The 15,685-nt window shown below is 32.8% G+C and overlaps 1 protein-coding gene across 1 annotated transcript in view; it reads left to right on the top strand.

Annotated features, from left to right (window-relative positions):
- The window catches only part of LOC143048689 (intermembrane lipid transfer protein VPS13A-like), a 153,952-nt gene that overhangs the window by 40,284 nt on the left and 97,983 nt on the right, over positions 1 to 15,685 (top strand). Inside the window, exons 11-24 of the mRNA XM_076222496.1 lie at positions 2,060 to 2,193; positions 5,180 to 5,370; positions 6,589 to 6,733; positions 7,290 to 7,413; positions 7,985 to 8,079; positions 8,517 to 8,653; positions 8,780 to 8,871; positions 11,308 to 11,423; positions 12,000 to 12,143; positions 12,454 to 12,530; positions 13,232 to 13,310; positions 14,235 to 14,322; positions 14,636 to 14,759; positions 15,265 to 15,418. Coding sequence (XP_076078611.1) covers positions 2,060 to 2,193; positions 5,180 to 5,370; positions 6,589 to 6,733; positions 7,290 to 7,413; positions 7,985 to 8,079; positions 8,517 to 8,653; positions 8,780 to 8,871; positions 11,308 to 11,423; positions 12,000 to 12,143; positions 12,454 to 12,530; positions 13,232 to 13,310; positions 14,235 to 14,322; positions 14,636 to 14,759; positions 15,265 to 15,418 — 1,700 coding nt within the window. The remainder of the gene's footprint in view (positions 1 to 2,059; positions 2,194 to 5,179; positions 5,371 to 6,588; positions 6,734 to 7,289; positions 7,414 to 7,984; positions 8,080 to 8,516; positions 8,654 to 8,779; positions 8,872 to 11,307; positions 11,424 to 11,999; positions 12,144 to 12,453; positions 12,531 to 13,231; positions 13,311 to 14,234; positions 14,323 to 14,635; positions 14,760 to 15,264; positions 15,419 to 15,685) is intronic.

Raw genomic sequence — 15,685 nt, 5'->3', positions numbered from 1 at the left:
GTCAGAGAGTGTTCTCTACATATAGGTAAAAGAAACACATACATAACCACTACACTATGTGTCAGAGAATGTTCTCTACATACAGGTAAAAGAGAGGCGTACATAACCACTACACTATGTGTCAGAGAATGTTCTCTACATATAGGTAAAAGAGAGGTATACATAACCACTACACTATGTGTCAGAGAGTGTTCTCTACATATAGGTAAAAGAAACACATACATAACCACTACACTATGTGTCAGAGAGTGTTCTCTACATACAAGTAAAAGAAACACATACATAACCACTACACTATGTGTCAGAGAATGTTCTCTACATACAGGTAAAAGAGAGGCGTACATAACCACTACACTATGTGTCAGACAATGTTCTCTACATACAGGTAAAAGAGAGGTGTACATAACCACTACACTATGTGTCAGAGAATGTTCTCTACATACAGGTAAAAGAGAGGTGTACATAACCACTACACTATGTGTCAGAGAATGTTCTCTACATACAGATAAAAGAGAGGTGTACATAACCACTACACTATGTGTCAGAGAGTGTTCTCTACATATAGGTAAAAGAGAGGCGTACATAACCACTACACTATGTGTCAGAGAATGTTCTTTACATTCAGGTAAAAGAAACACATACATAACCACTACACTATGTGTCAGAGAGTGTTCTCTACATATAGGTAAAAGAAACACATACATAACCACTACACTATGTGTCAGAGAGTGTTCTCTACATACAAGTAAAAGAAACACATACATAACCACTACACTATGTGTCAGAGAATGTTCTCTACATACAGGTAAAAGAGAGGCGTACATAACCACTACACTATGTGTCAGACAATGTTCTCTACATACAGGTAAAAGAGAGGTGTACATAACCACTACACTATGTGTCAGAGAATGTTCTCTACATACAGGTAAAAGAGAGGTGTACATAACCACTACACTATGTGTCAGAGAATGTTCTCTACATACAGATAAAAGAGAGGTGTACATAACCACTACACTATGTGTCAGAGAATGTTCTCTACATACAGATAAAAGAGAGGTGTACATAACCACTACACTATGTGTCAGAGAATGTTCTCTACATACAGGTAAAAGAGACGGGGGTACATAACCACTACACTATGTGTCAGAGAATGTTCTCTACATACAAGTAAAAGAGAGGCGTACATAACCACTACACTATGTGTCAGAGAATGTTCTCTACATACAGGTAAAAGAGAGGCATACATAACCACTACACTATGTGTCAGAGAATGTTCTCTACATACAGGTAAAAGAGAGGCATGCATAACCACTACACTATGTGTCAGATTATTTTCTTTACAGACAGGTAAAAGAGAGGCTAAAAATACTAAAGGGACATTCAATAGATATAAGAAGATGTGGTGTGAGTGTCAATGAGACAACTCTCCATCCAAGTTAACAGTGTGAGCCAAGGCTCCATGTTGAAGACCGCATTTTGACCTATAATGGTTTACTTTTACAAATTATGATTTGAATGGAGAGTTGTCTCATATTACATCCTCTTATTTCTATAAAGAGAGAAACAAGACACACTTATAAAAAAACAAAAAAAAACCCTACAGACTTATAAACCACTTCAACAATATGACAACCATGGAACAACAGGTTCCTGACAGGTGCAAACAAATGAGAGAAAAACAACTAAAATCTCATAAGTTGAAAATTACAAAATAAATGGTAACAATTGGAATATAAGAATAAGACAATGTTGTATGATTGTCAAGGAGACTACTGGCCTAAATGGTAAATATAATAGCATTGTCCTGATTTATGTACAAAACACAAGATAGATGTACAAGTACTACAAATTACAACCATTATTATTATAATTACAGTCTGTATATGAAAATGAAATTGTAATTGCTGTGCATGTGACGACAGAAGGGGCCAAATTCCCACTGTAATTTAATGAAAGAGGCATTCATTTCATACCAAATTATTCTCTTTTGTGCATAAAGATATTTAAATGATTTGACTTATTTTCATTTTTCATGAGATTGTGTCCTTTTTCTTTTCAGTTTTAAAGCCAGTATCAGTTGAAGCCAAGATTATAATGAACAACACAGATGATTTACAGATGCCAAAACTTTACATCCAGTTCTCTCCCCCTGAATCATGTAAATGTATAGATTGTTACCTGTCAAGGAATCAGGTATGCCAAAACTTTACCTCCAGTTCTCTCCCCCTGAATCATGTAAATGTATAGATTGTTACTTGTCCAGGAATCAGGTATGCCAAAACTTTACATCCAGTTCTCTCCCCCTGAATCATGTAAATGTATAGATTGTTACCTGTCAAGGAATCAGGTATGCCAAAACATTACATCCAGTTCTCTCCCCCTGAATCATGTAAATGTATAGATTGTTACCTGTCAAGGAATCAGGTATGCCAAAACTTTACATCCAGTTCTCTCCCCCTGAATCATGTAAATGTATAGATTGTTACCTGTCAAGGAATCAGGTATGCCAAAACTTTACCTCCAGTTCTCTCCCCCTGAATCATGTAAATGTATAGATTGTTACTTGTCCAGGAATCAGGTATGCCAAAACTTTACATCCAGTTCTCTCCCCCTGAATCATGTAAATGTATAGATTGTTACCTGTCAAGGAATCAGGTATGCCAAAACATTACATCCAGTTCTCTCCCCCTGAATCATGTAAATGTATAGATTGTTACCTGTCAAGGAATCAGGTATGCCAAAACTTTACATCCAGTTCTCTCCCCCTGAATCATGTAAATGTATAGATTGTTACCTGTCAAGGAATCAGGTATGCCAAAACTTTACATCCAGTTCTCTCCCCCTGAATCATGTAAATGTATAGATTGTTACCTGTCCAGGAATCAGGTATGCCAAAACTTTACATCCAGTTCTCTCCCCCTGAATCATGTAAATGTATAGATTGTTACCTGTCCAGGGATCAGGTATGCCAAAACTTTACATCCAGTTCTCCCCCCCTGAATCATGTAAATGTATAGATTGTTACCTGTCAAGGAATCAGGTATGCCAAAACTTTACATCCAGTTCTCTCCCCCTGAATCATGTAAATGTATAGATTGTTACCTGTCAAGGAATCAGGTATGCCAAAACTTTACATCCAGTTCTCTCCCCCTGAATCATGTAAATGTATAGATTGTTACCTGTCAAGGAATCAGGTATGCCAAAACTATACATCCAGTTCTCTCCCCTGAATCATGTAAATGTATAGATTGTTACCTGTCCAGGGATCAGGTATGCCAAAACTTTACATCCAGTTCTCTCCCCCTGAATCATGTAAATGTATAGATTGTTACTTGTCAAGGAATCAGGTATGCCAAAACTTTACATCCAGTTCTCTCCCCCTGAATCATGTAAATGTATAGATTGTTACCTGTCAAGGAATCAGGTATGCCAAAACTATACATCCAGTTCTCTCCCCCTGAATCATGTAAATGTATAGATTGTTACCTGTCCAGGAATCAGGTATGCCAAAACTTTACATCCAGTTCTCTCCCCCTGAATCATGTAAATGTATAGATTGTTACCTGTCCAGGAATCAGGTATGCCAAAACTTTACATCCAGTTCTCTCCCCCTGAATCATGTAAATGTATAGATTGTTACCTGTCAAGGAATCAGGTATGCCAAAACTTTACATCCAGTTCTCTCCCCCTGAATCATGTAAATGTATAGATTGTTACCTGTCCAGGAATCAGGTATGCCAAAACTTTACATCCAGTTCTCTCCCCCTGAATCATGTAAATGTATAGATTGTTACCTGTCCAGGAATCAGTAATGCCAAAACTTTACATCCAGTTCTCTCCCCCTGAATCATGTAAATGTATAGATTGTTACCTGTCCAGGAATCAGTAATGCCAAAACTTTACATCCAGTTCTCTCCCCCTGAATCATGTAAATGTATAGATTGTTACCTGTCCAGGAATCAGGTATGCAAAAAAGTTCTGTAACCAATTACATGAAACGACAACAGATATATTTAATATACTAACATGACGTTCTTCAAACGCTTTGAGTACACACCCATGGTAAAATATGAATATATTGTTGGACTGTTCCGACTTACTATCACATCATATGTTTTTTTATGAATGAGCTACCCAACGTCATAGAACGATGACATAAGATTATAAGCTTTTTACAGGAAAATATGCGCTTGTGAAACTGAAAATCAGTACAACAAGGAAACGTAAACAAAAGATGCTAAAATGTGTTATATAAGCTATATTTTGTATACATATAAGGTCATGGTTTTTCAATTTGTTGATTTACAGATCTGCCAACCCTTTTTTTGCTGATTTTCAGAATAAAAATAAAATTTACTTTTTATGCTTTTTTTATTCCCCTCAACCCTAACAAATACATTATCCCTGAAAAATAAATAAATGCCAATATTTACCATAAAGGGCCAACCAGTGGTAAAATCATGATATATTCAAGCCCTCATTAATTATTTCTTAAATAAAATTCTCAAACAGGCTATGTTACTTGATAATTGATATAGTTAATTTGTTGCTAACCTTCTACTGTAAACAGACCAATTTCATGGAAGCAATTAATTTATCAGACTTTTGCAAGTTGTAAAATTAAGGTTATATGAATTTGTCCCTTTAATGTCAAATTTGTATGAATTTATCAACAATTTATAAAATCTTGGAATTTAATGGTAATGACCTTACCTAGAAATAGCTAAACAGGAAAGAAGTATCTTTAATATAGTAACTAACTTTCATTACATCCCTTAATGGCAGCTTCATGGTTACCTTTAACTTCACAGTTACTTGAAGGTCTTAGAGGATGAAGTAAAGAACTTAGATTCAAAGTAGGAAGAAAATGAATCAAACATAAGTATTCATTTTTTGTATTATACAACCATAAATATGATAGAACATGTCATTTTCTATATTGAAAGGAAAATTCTTGCACATGAATTACCTACATCTCTCAAAATTTGCACATTTTATTAAAGATCTAGACCTTGGTTTCTGGTATTTCAAAATCCAAGATTGAGGAAGACACCCTATCTACCTTAAGAAGTATTCTTTGACATATTCTTATCCAATGCATAAAAAGTATTAAAAATTTAATTCATAAGTACAGGAGGTTAGATTTTTCTGAAATTTAATTGATTCAATATTATTACAGTATACTAGCATGCTGAAATGGTTTGATGCAGTGGATAGGCTAAGGGTTAATATGAAATACAGAAAATACCGTCCAAATCCTAAAGAACGTCCGGTCAAGTCTAATTGCAAATCCTGGTGGAAATATGCCTACCAATCAGTTCTACAGGAGAGAGTCCGACCATTTTCATGGTCAAGAATTGTTGTCTATAGGTATATAATATAGCACTTGATTATTCTCACATAGTATTATTATACCCCCGCTTTAAAAAGGGGGGGTATACTGTTTTACCTCTGTCTGTCAGTCCGTCCGTCCATCAGTCCGTCCGTCCATCAGTCCGTCCGTCCATCAGTCCGTCAGTCAGTCAGTCCGTCCCATGAAACTTTCGTCACATTTTTCTCAGGAACTACACATCCACCCTTTCTGTAATTTGGTATCAACATTTATATATGTCAGCCATACTGTGTGATGCGTTTTCAGATTCATCACTTGACAACTTCCTGTTTACCGAACACTTGTCTGATTTTACACATGATAGCCAAGTTGAAAATTTTCGTCACATTTTTCTCAGGAACTACAATACAAGGATTTCTGAAATTTGGTTTCAGGATTTATATAAGTCAGCTATACCTTGTGATGCGTTTTCAGATTCATCACTCGACAACTTCCTGTTTACCGAACACTTGTATGATTTTACACATGATAACCAAGTTGAAAATTTTCGTCACATTTTTCTCAGGAACTACAATACAAGGATTTCTGAAATTTGGTTTCAGGATTTATATAAGTCAGTTATACCGTGTGATGCGTTTTCAGATTCATCACTCGACAACTTCCTGTTTACCGAACACTTGTATGATTTTACACATGATAACCAAGTTAAAAATTTTCGTCACATTTTTCTCAGGAACTACAATACAAGGATTTCTGAAATTTGGTTTCAGGATTTTTATAAGTCAGCTATACCGTGTGATGCGTTTTCAGATTCATCACTCGACAACTTCCTGTTTACCGAACACTTGCATATTTTTACACTATTAATATTATCCACTTGCGGCGGGGGTATCGTCAGTGAGCAGTAGCTCGCAGTTTCACTTGTTTATATAGCTACCAGTTATTCAGTTAATCAATATTTTATAGCTTCAAAATTATAAAATTATTGATATTAAAAAGTTTATCATAATGCTGAGAACTTCACTAAAAAAAATCAATTGCCAAAAGAAATCTGTACCAATAGTATAATGAGTCCTTTAATTGATGCAAATATAAAACAAATTATAAGAAAAACTAAAAAAAATATGTTTCTTTAGAGAGACAAAATGAAATTGTAGGCCATTATTTAACTTTGATTAGGTTACAGGTCACAAATTTATCAATCACAATTAGTTTCAATCAAATTTTATTTCATGTATATATTTTCTTTTTTAAAGACAACTATTTAAAGATTACAAACACCTGTACCTTCAACACCTGGAGAATCCAAACGATGAGACTGTAACGATACGTTGTAAAAACCTAGAATATGAGATGGATGTACATAACATCATGACTGCCAGAGAGGATGCTAAAGTGGAGGTACTTATCTGAATCAGAAGTTTCCTAGTCCAAATTCCACCCAAACATGACACTTTGTGTTATCTGAATCAGAAGTTTCCTAGTCCTCATTTCACCCAAACATGACACTTTGTGTTATCTGAATCAGAAATTTCATAGCCTTTATTCCACCCAAACATGACACTGTGTTTTCCTAATCAGAAGTTTGTTAGCCTTCATTCCACTTATACATGACACTTTATGTTATCCTAATCAGAAGATTCATAGTCTCTATTCCATCCAAACATGACACTTTGTCTTATCCAAATCAAAAGTTGCATAGCCTTCATCCCACTCAAACAAAACACTTTGTCTTATCCTAATCAGAAGTTTGTTAGCCTCCATTCCACTCAAACATGACACTTTGTGTTATTCTTATTAGAGGTTTCATAGCCTCCAGTCCACTTATATATGACACTTTGTCTTATACTTATCAGAAGACTTGATGCTGGAAATTTTACCCCTACTTTTTTATGTGATTTACATATATTTTATTCACAAACTTGTCCCTGTATTTACAAATTTGTTTATGCTACAGTTCCAGAAAAGAGTACCCGAAAGAGCAAAGATAAAGAAAAAAGAGAAGTCTGAAGGGTCATGGTGGTGGCCTTGGGGAGGAAGTCAGGAATCTGAAGAGGAAATTGAAACTCCCGACAAGGATGGTAGGTTAGATAAATCATGTTTTCCCAGGGAACAATTTCAATGACTACACACTCTGCTTGTCAAAGATGCTTCTCATAATTTTCTGTTATTTTGAAATGTATGGATGAAATCGAATTCTCTAATTTTTTTGTGCTATTTTCTTATTTCCTGACCATTGTGAGAAAAATATTTCTCCTCACTAGTGAAAAATCTATTCTCGCCAAATGATTTGTTGAAATTTAATTGTGACGTTAAATTTTCTTGTTTTCCTTTGAATTCTCTTATTGCCTGATGATGTCACATCAAAAGTACACAGCTTTCCTCAAATCTTTGAAAAGGAAGGATAAAAATCATAAAAGAAACAGATTCCACCCCTGTAACTCGTGTATTACGATATTTCTCCACTCTCAACAGTTGAATTTTAATTATTTAAAAAGCTTGGCCAGCCTCGCGCTTTAAATATTAAAACTTAACTGTCTTGAGTGGAGAAATATTGTAATGCACTTGTTGCAGTTGTGGAATCTATATTTGTGTTACAAAGCACTAGGTGAGACTGGCAAATATAAAATGTTAACAATATAATATTTACAGGAATATGGGGAGAACTGTCTGAAGTGGAAAAGAAAGAATTGTATGATAAGATTGGTTATAAAGAGGAAGCAGACCAACAGAAATTACCTGACGATGTAAATATTCAATAGAATTGTGATGATTTTGTAATTTCAAGTAGAGGTGGGGATTCAAATTTTTTTATTTAAGTCCTAACAATGATGTACAAGCAATTTTCTTCTTAGTATGCCACATTTTGCAATTAGAGAAATGATTATGCCACTTAGAAAATTAAAAATATAACAACCATAGAAATTAAATAGCTGGTTGGACAATATTATTTTAAAATGTCAAAGTAGAAAGTACAACCTTCATATGTAAATTTAACAAAAGCTGGTGAAGGGTAAGTATAAAAAAAAATCCAAATCAGACATCTTTTTATGCTCCATTCTACACATCCTAAAAAATGAATACAAGTAGATTTTGAACACAGAATTGGACCAGTTTATTTTTTTTATATACACTTTTATTTCTTAAGTAATTAGTAAAAATGTCTTTTCATTCTATTTTGTAGTACATAGCTTACAAAATACAGTTAGAAATCAAACAGTTTGATGTTACACTGACTAGTAAGAGGAAAACTATCCTGAAGGCTTCACTTTGTGAGATGTTGACGTCATACGAGAACAGGCCTGAAGGGAAAGGAGTAAGGTATGTATACATAAACAACAGGGGCTTGGTTTCCTATAAACACTGACTATTGTTGTAATTTGGCATTGAGATCTAGATCAATAAATTTGTGTTTAAAATCTAAAATTATATATTGTCCAATTTCAGAATTCTGAGTAAAACAGAGGGATTCAAGATAGAAGGCGCCACACTTGGATTTAAACCTTTCACAATCCTGACATCTAATGGAGGACTTTATAGTAAGTTCAGCAATATCTAAACAGTAGTGTAAAAATAAAACAGATATCAGGTTTAAGGAAGCAGCAACCTAGCAAGAAAAAAATAACATCATTAGGTCAACGTATGGTCTCCTACATAAAACAAGGGTCAACACAATAACTCAATGTCAAAATAACTAACAGTTTAAAAAGGTATTAAATGAATAAACTGATCTCATCATTAGATTAGCCATCATGTAATTTGTCATAAATGTATCCATTTCTTCTAGCTCATTATTGGATTATTTTTAGGTAAAGATTGCATAATATACAATTAAAACCATATAGGACTGACTTGATATCTAAATGTTCCAAGGCTGATCACTACCTTTTTGATACACAAAATATATTGCATTGATCATAACATTCTTTATCAGTAATTTGTACATTTTTCCCTTGATGTGTACTCGCTGATAATGTCAGTATCAGTGGACTGGTCGTGATATGAAAATTATTGGGTTAGTACGGAAATGACATACGCGAATGCAACGCGTAAGGATCTACTTTCCCCTTTTATTCATAAAATTTCACGTGATTTTTGTTCGCAGAAACGCACAAGATTTTTGGCGAATAAAACACTTGACATTGTTTGAAACTTTCACAAAATCCATTTAGCTTTTTTGAACGATTGTTGTGAAAATGTGAACAACCCGATAGACTTTTTAAAAAAATGCGTTATATGAAGTACAACTAACATATCGTCCATGCTGAGTTTTTATTCATACAATACCAATACCAATATATAGCCTTGTGCTGTTCCAAGTATTTTTTTTCTGTTTCTTGAGAAGTATTTGTTTTACCTGTTCAGTCACTATAAAGTGTTACAATTCATATTTAAACGCAACACATAAATAGTGACCAAAAAGGTACCGCTATCACATGAGAGAAGCTAGAAAGAAAGAAAAAAAGAAATTTACGCAATTTCGACATTTTTGTGGGACCATCATATACAATTTTAAAAGATGTGGTTTCATTGTCAATATGACTGATATTCATAGAACAAAGAACAAAAAAGTGAACCGTGATATTTATATACGGATCTATGGATAGATTTTAAAAAGGGGGATAACTGGGGGCACCAAATTATAAAAGTCTGCTTTGACCAGAATTGTAGCCTGTATAAGGGTTGACTGTGACCCCGGTCGCCTACCTTAAATTCGCTTCTGAAATATTAAAGGTATCTGCAGGGTCTTTAAACTCCAAGTTTCATATTTCTGGTCCGTGTTGAAAATAAATGAACATGACTTTGAAAAAGCAAGAATTATATAGTGACGTCTATTAAAATGTTTGAAATAGTTATGAAGTCAACAGGAAATGAGCTTGTTGGAGATGTATAAATGTCTCCTCACAGTGCTTTCTTAAAATTATTTGAAATCAATGTGATCATTTTCATGATGAACACTTAGCGAATAATGACAAAACAAATGTAATCTTATCCACTAAACTAAGTAGAAGTAACTTGTTGTTGAACACAAAATGATGATCGATGAAAAATCTGCTGATCCATATCGTTTCGTTCTTATTTCTGACTATCACTATGCTGATGCTTTGTGAAAAATAAAGAAATTTGACTTACCGGTATGCTACCGTTATATTTGCCATTGATAGTGTCATGTCCAATGCAGAATATTAATGAAACGCATGCAATAATTCCTTTTCACTACTTTGTGCAAGAGAACGCCATCTTTACTGCACTGTGACAAAATTTCAAATGACGTAATGCAGCCTCTGACGTCAAGTGTGATTCGCCGTGATTCGACGCGAAAAAGAAGTTCCTTTGTTATTTTCTCTATTATTGTAGTGATTTTTATTTTTTTTTAAATTACCGATAAACAAAATAAAGGACTTTTTGTTTTTGATACTGACTTTATCACAGAAAATATCAGGCTCGCCCTTCGGGCTCACCTGATATTTTACTGTGATAAAGTCAGTATCAAAAACAAAAAGTCCTTTATTCTATATATATACATTCTATCCATGAACATTTCCAGAAATTTATCAATATAATATAAGCTCAGATATTCAAGGCATAAAATGATTTTATACTTGTCAAGAAAATTAAATAACTTTTGCAAGGTGTAGGAATCCAATATCTGTTCTTAAAATGTAAATGATGTCGTTGTTGAAATCATCTTTAAAAATTTGGAATTATCTTCTTTTGTCTAGAATTGCTGTTGAATCAGCTATGAACAATGTCAATATCGTAACCAAATAATGTAATGGTGCAATGTATTTGTTTTGGTTTTTGTTATCCAAATTATTTCAGGGGTTTCCTTCACAGTGCCTTTTGATTTAGTTGATTGTTACTTTCATGTTGAGACTGATACTATGAGTATGTCAAATTGTTAATTATGATATCATCAGAAGAATAATATACCCTGTTTTAATTTTAACCTATAAATGTGTGTATATTTATAGCTACAGATAAACAGATGTTTATGTTGGACTACTACTTAAACCCACTGCCTTATGTATATAAAGCTGACCAAGCCCTCATCCTGAATGTTAGACCTGTAGAAATATTTTATGATCAGGTTTGTTAAAAATTAATTGGAAGATAGTTTTAAACTTCTATTAAAGATACTAGACTTTAATAGACCATCTGGCATGCATTTCATCTACTGGTACAATATATTCATCTACTGGTACAATACATTTCATCTACTGGTACAATATATTCATCTACTGGTACAATATATTCATCAGTGATACAGGAACCAAAACAGTTGGAAGGATATTCAATAACCAATTTGAAAAGCTTTGAAAACTTCAAATTGAAAAAAAATTATATGCCAAATTTGAATAAGAGCCAAATAGGCCTAATGGAGAAAAACATTGAAATAGAAATGGTAATATATATATATATAAACATTGAAATAGAAATGGTAATATATATATATATATAACACAACAATCTTGTAATCTTGTTTGATATTGAGAAAATAAAAGACCAAAATTAATATCATTTCTTTAATAACAACAAATATATATCTGTAAGCCAAAGTTTTGACTAGTTGAGACTAATTATATAAGTTTTGACACTTGAAATTTTTTCATTATTTATGTTTTGATTATTCCTTAATGCTATTTGATTGCTCTTTTTATTTCAGCATGCTGTAACACAAGTTTTATCATTCTTCCAAATGCCAGATGAGAAAAGTGAGGTAGACTTGAATGAAATAGCCATGTCTAAACTGAGAGGATTTGTGGAGTACAGCAGAGATACTCTTCTATATGCAATAGAACAAAAATCTGTAAGTTATCAAAAGAGAATTTAAAAGATTTGTCAACAAAAATAGCTCATAGACACTTATTGTGTGCAATATTACATAAATTGATGGCTTTCTTTTTTTCTCTCAAGATGTCCCTATATTTTTGTATTAGGGTGCACATATGGTCAAGATTAGGTAATGGGTGTTTCTAGGTAAGGGTAAGTTACAGATACTGTACATTTTAAACCGAATTAAACTAAGATCTATATATACAGTGATTGAAGTTCAAACTATCTGGCAACTGCAGCTTATTTCATTATCATATTTATACCAACATCATTTTGTTTTTCAGACATTCCATATTTCTGTCCACATGAAATCGCCATATATTGTCATTCCACAAACAGGAACACTAAGTGATAGTGAAAGGTAAATATGTTTAAGTCCTATGAGTTAAGGAAAGTGAAAAATCTGTGACCTTTTTGAACTTTTGCTCTTGTGAATTTTTTTAACCTCCCTATATTCAATTTTTCTGAACCTGATTAGTGTTACTTGTTTTACAAAAATATTGAGTTTCTAATTTCAGATAAAAATACCCAGGTGTTGTGAAATCAAGCATCTTTTTTATGCCCCTTTATTATGCCCCATTTATGGGCATTATCTTTTCTGGTCTGTGCGTCCAATCATCTGTTCGTCCATCTGTCTGTCCCACTTCAGGTTAAAGTTTTTAGTCAAGGTAGTTTTTAATAAAGTTGAAGTCAAATAAACATGAAACTTGAACATGTTCCCTATGATATGATCTTTCTAATTTTAATGCTAAATTAGAATTTTTACCCCAATATCACAGTCCTCTGAACATAGAAAATAATAGTGTGAGTGGGCCATCCGTGTACTATGGCACATTCTTGTTATGTAAGTTAATAGCCGCTTTTATCTACTAAAAAGAATTGAAAATAAAATGGGTCTTCATGCTAAAATTTATCATTTTGTTTTTCATTGAAAAGTTATGCTAAAATTTATTAAAAAATTAAGAAATTTTGACGATAGCAATTAATTCTATCCAAGAAATTTATTTATAATTATTATTTTGTTGAGTCTGTTGCATGTGTAATCAATTTTTGTTTTTGCAGGGAAGGTCATGTATTGGTTATAGATCTGGGAACATTTACTGTAAGGAGTGATTTACAGGACAAAGACAAAACACTAGAGGTACATTTACTATAGTTACTACTGAAATCAGCATTATTTCAAGTTTTTTGACATTTAAAAAAAAACAAACTTTGAAAAACCCATAAGTACAAGAAAATCTATGATGTACAGATACTTTAAATTATTGCAAGGAATGATTCAACCGAACATTCAGGTATCTGATACATACATACCTATAATAGTTTACTTTTATAAATTGGATGGAGAGTTGTCTAATTGGCACTCATACCACATCTTCCTATATCTATATACATTAGTATATAGATTCTCCTGAAATTGCAATTATTAATTTTGCATTAGTGTCCATTTTAAAATAATCTACATAATTCCTGAGGTTACATTAATTGAAAATTCTTATATGATTATACAAATTGCAGACTTTTTATGATTAGATATAAGAAGATGTGGCATGGGTGCCAATGAGACAACTTTCCATCCAAGTCATAATTTATAAAAATTATCATTATAGGTCTAAGTACGTTCTTCAACAAGGAGCCCTGGTTCACATCGAACAACAAGCTATGAAGGGCCCCAAAAAATTACTAATGTAAAATCATTCAAACAGGAAAATGTCCCGGTCTAATCCATATAAAAATGAGAAACAAGAAACACTTGTAAGCCACATCAACAAACGACAATTACTAGACATGGGATTCCTGACTTAGGACAGGTATAAACAATCGCAGCTGGTTTAAACGTTTTAATGGTACCAAACCTTCATCCTCATCTGAATCAATAGTGTAACATCACAACATATAGAAAGACACACTATACAACTTCAATGGAGATAACTTAACTCAATTAAAGATTGTATGAGTTGCAGATTTTTTATGTTTATACAAATTTCAGACTTTTTAAGATAATACAATTGTGTGAACAATTGGTATCCTGAGACTGTTAATTTACTGTTGTTTAAACTTATAGAATCCATCAACAGAAGAACTCCATGAGAAATTGTATGACAAGTTTTTAGTGACAATTACAGAAGTAGAAATCTTAGTGGCTGATTCTAGTAAGTGTATTTTTACTATCCTTAAAAACTTATAGTGTTTTAAATTGCTTATGTTTATTCAAAGTTTATTTTTAGAAATTATCTGTTCAGAAACTTTTCTTCAGTTATTGGATGCTTTAATCAAAATAGATTCAAATAAATTGGAACCTGTCTTTAGCTAGTCATAGTTCTTGTTCAAGGGCATACAACAAGGTCTTCAGTAATTAAAACTGAGAAAATAGAATGACAAAAATTACAGTCCCGATGGAGATTGATTTTGACAGGTTCCACAGTGCTACCTCAGTATATTTTATAGTTCTCTCTTAATTTTCAGATGAGGATTGGCACCTACCACTGACAATGGATAAATCACAGTCCAAGTACCACATCTTACCGAACTCTTCATTAGACATAGCCTTCTACAAAACCAGTATGGCCGATAATTATAACCATCCACAGTACGTATCTTTACTACAGTTTTAACAGATAAAGCCTTGAAGTCTGCATATTTTGTCATTCAAACATTGTCCTGCAAATATTTGTAATGGCAGAGAATCAAAATCATTCATAAAGTGAATATATATTAAAAGTATACAAACTAATTTTTGCGTTGTGGCCTTTTTAATTTAATAACAATTTATTTTCACTTTTATCTAACTGTGTAAGTGAATTTATAAAGTAAAAGATCCAGGTATGACATATTGAAGGCAATTTATATCTACTTCAAAAAATAAATCACTTGCCAAAATTTATTTGTTTTACAGTATAGAAGCAGCTAACTACTTCTATCGTTGTAAATATTTTCGAGCCAAAAATTTGAAATTACGCTTCATTCCTTGGCTTTGATCATAGAGGATATGAATTGCCTATACAACAATATCATAAACTGGAGGACCATAATCACTTAAAGCTGATATAAAAAAAATCCCATTCCTCAATAAAATCTTTATAATTATCTTCCAGCCACAAGTTTGATATAAAGCTCCATTCCTTGACATTGACCGTGACAGATGAACAGTTGTTGATACTGTACATGTTTGTATTCCACTTCCCTAAACCAAAGATTATTGCTTTAGAAGATCAAATGGATTCTGTCGGAACTGTTCCCCTTAAACTGGTAAGTTAATAAATTTGAAATTAATTTGTTCATATTTTGAATTGATCTCATTATTTGGGATATATTTAGATGACCATATGCATTGGTCATTCTATATTTAAAATGTATTACCTTATTATGCACAGTTTCTGCTAGTCATGTATAATTCTATTTTTAGAATTGATAATCTTATTGAGGACAGATTTAGTATGTCATGTATATTCTATATTTAGAATTGATCACATTATTCAGGATATACTCAGTTTAACTTTATATTTCTATATTTAG

The sequence above is a fragment of the Mytilus galloprovincialis genome, chromosome 10, assembly GCF_965363235.1.
Source record: "Mytilus galloprovincialis chromosome 10, xbMytGall1.hap1.1, whole genome shotgun sequence".
NCBI lineage: Eukaryota > Metazoa > Mollusca > Bivalvia > Mytilida > Mytilidae > Mytilus > Mytilus galloprovincialis.
Note: the sequence above shows the minus strand (reverse complement) of the source record. Positions and strands in the feature narration are given on the sequence as shown.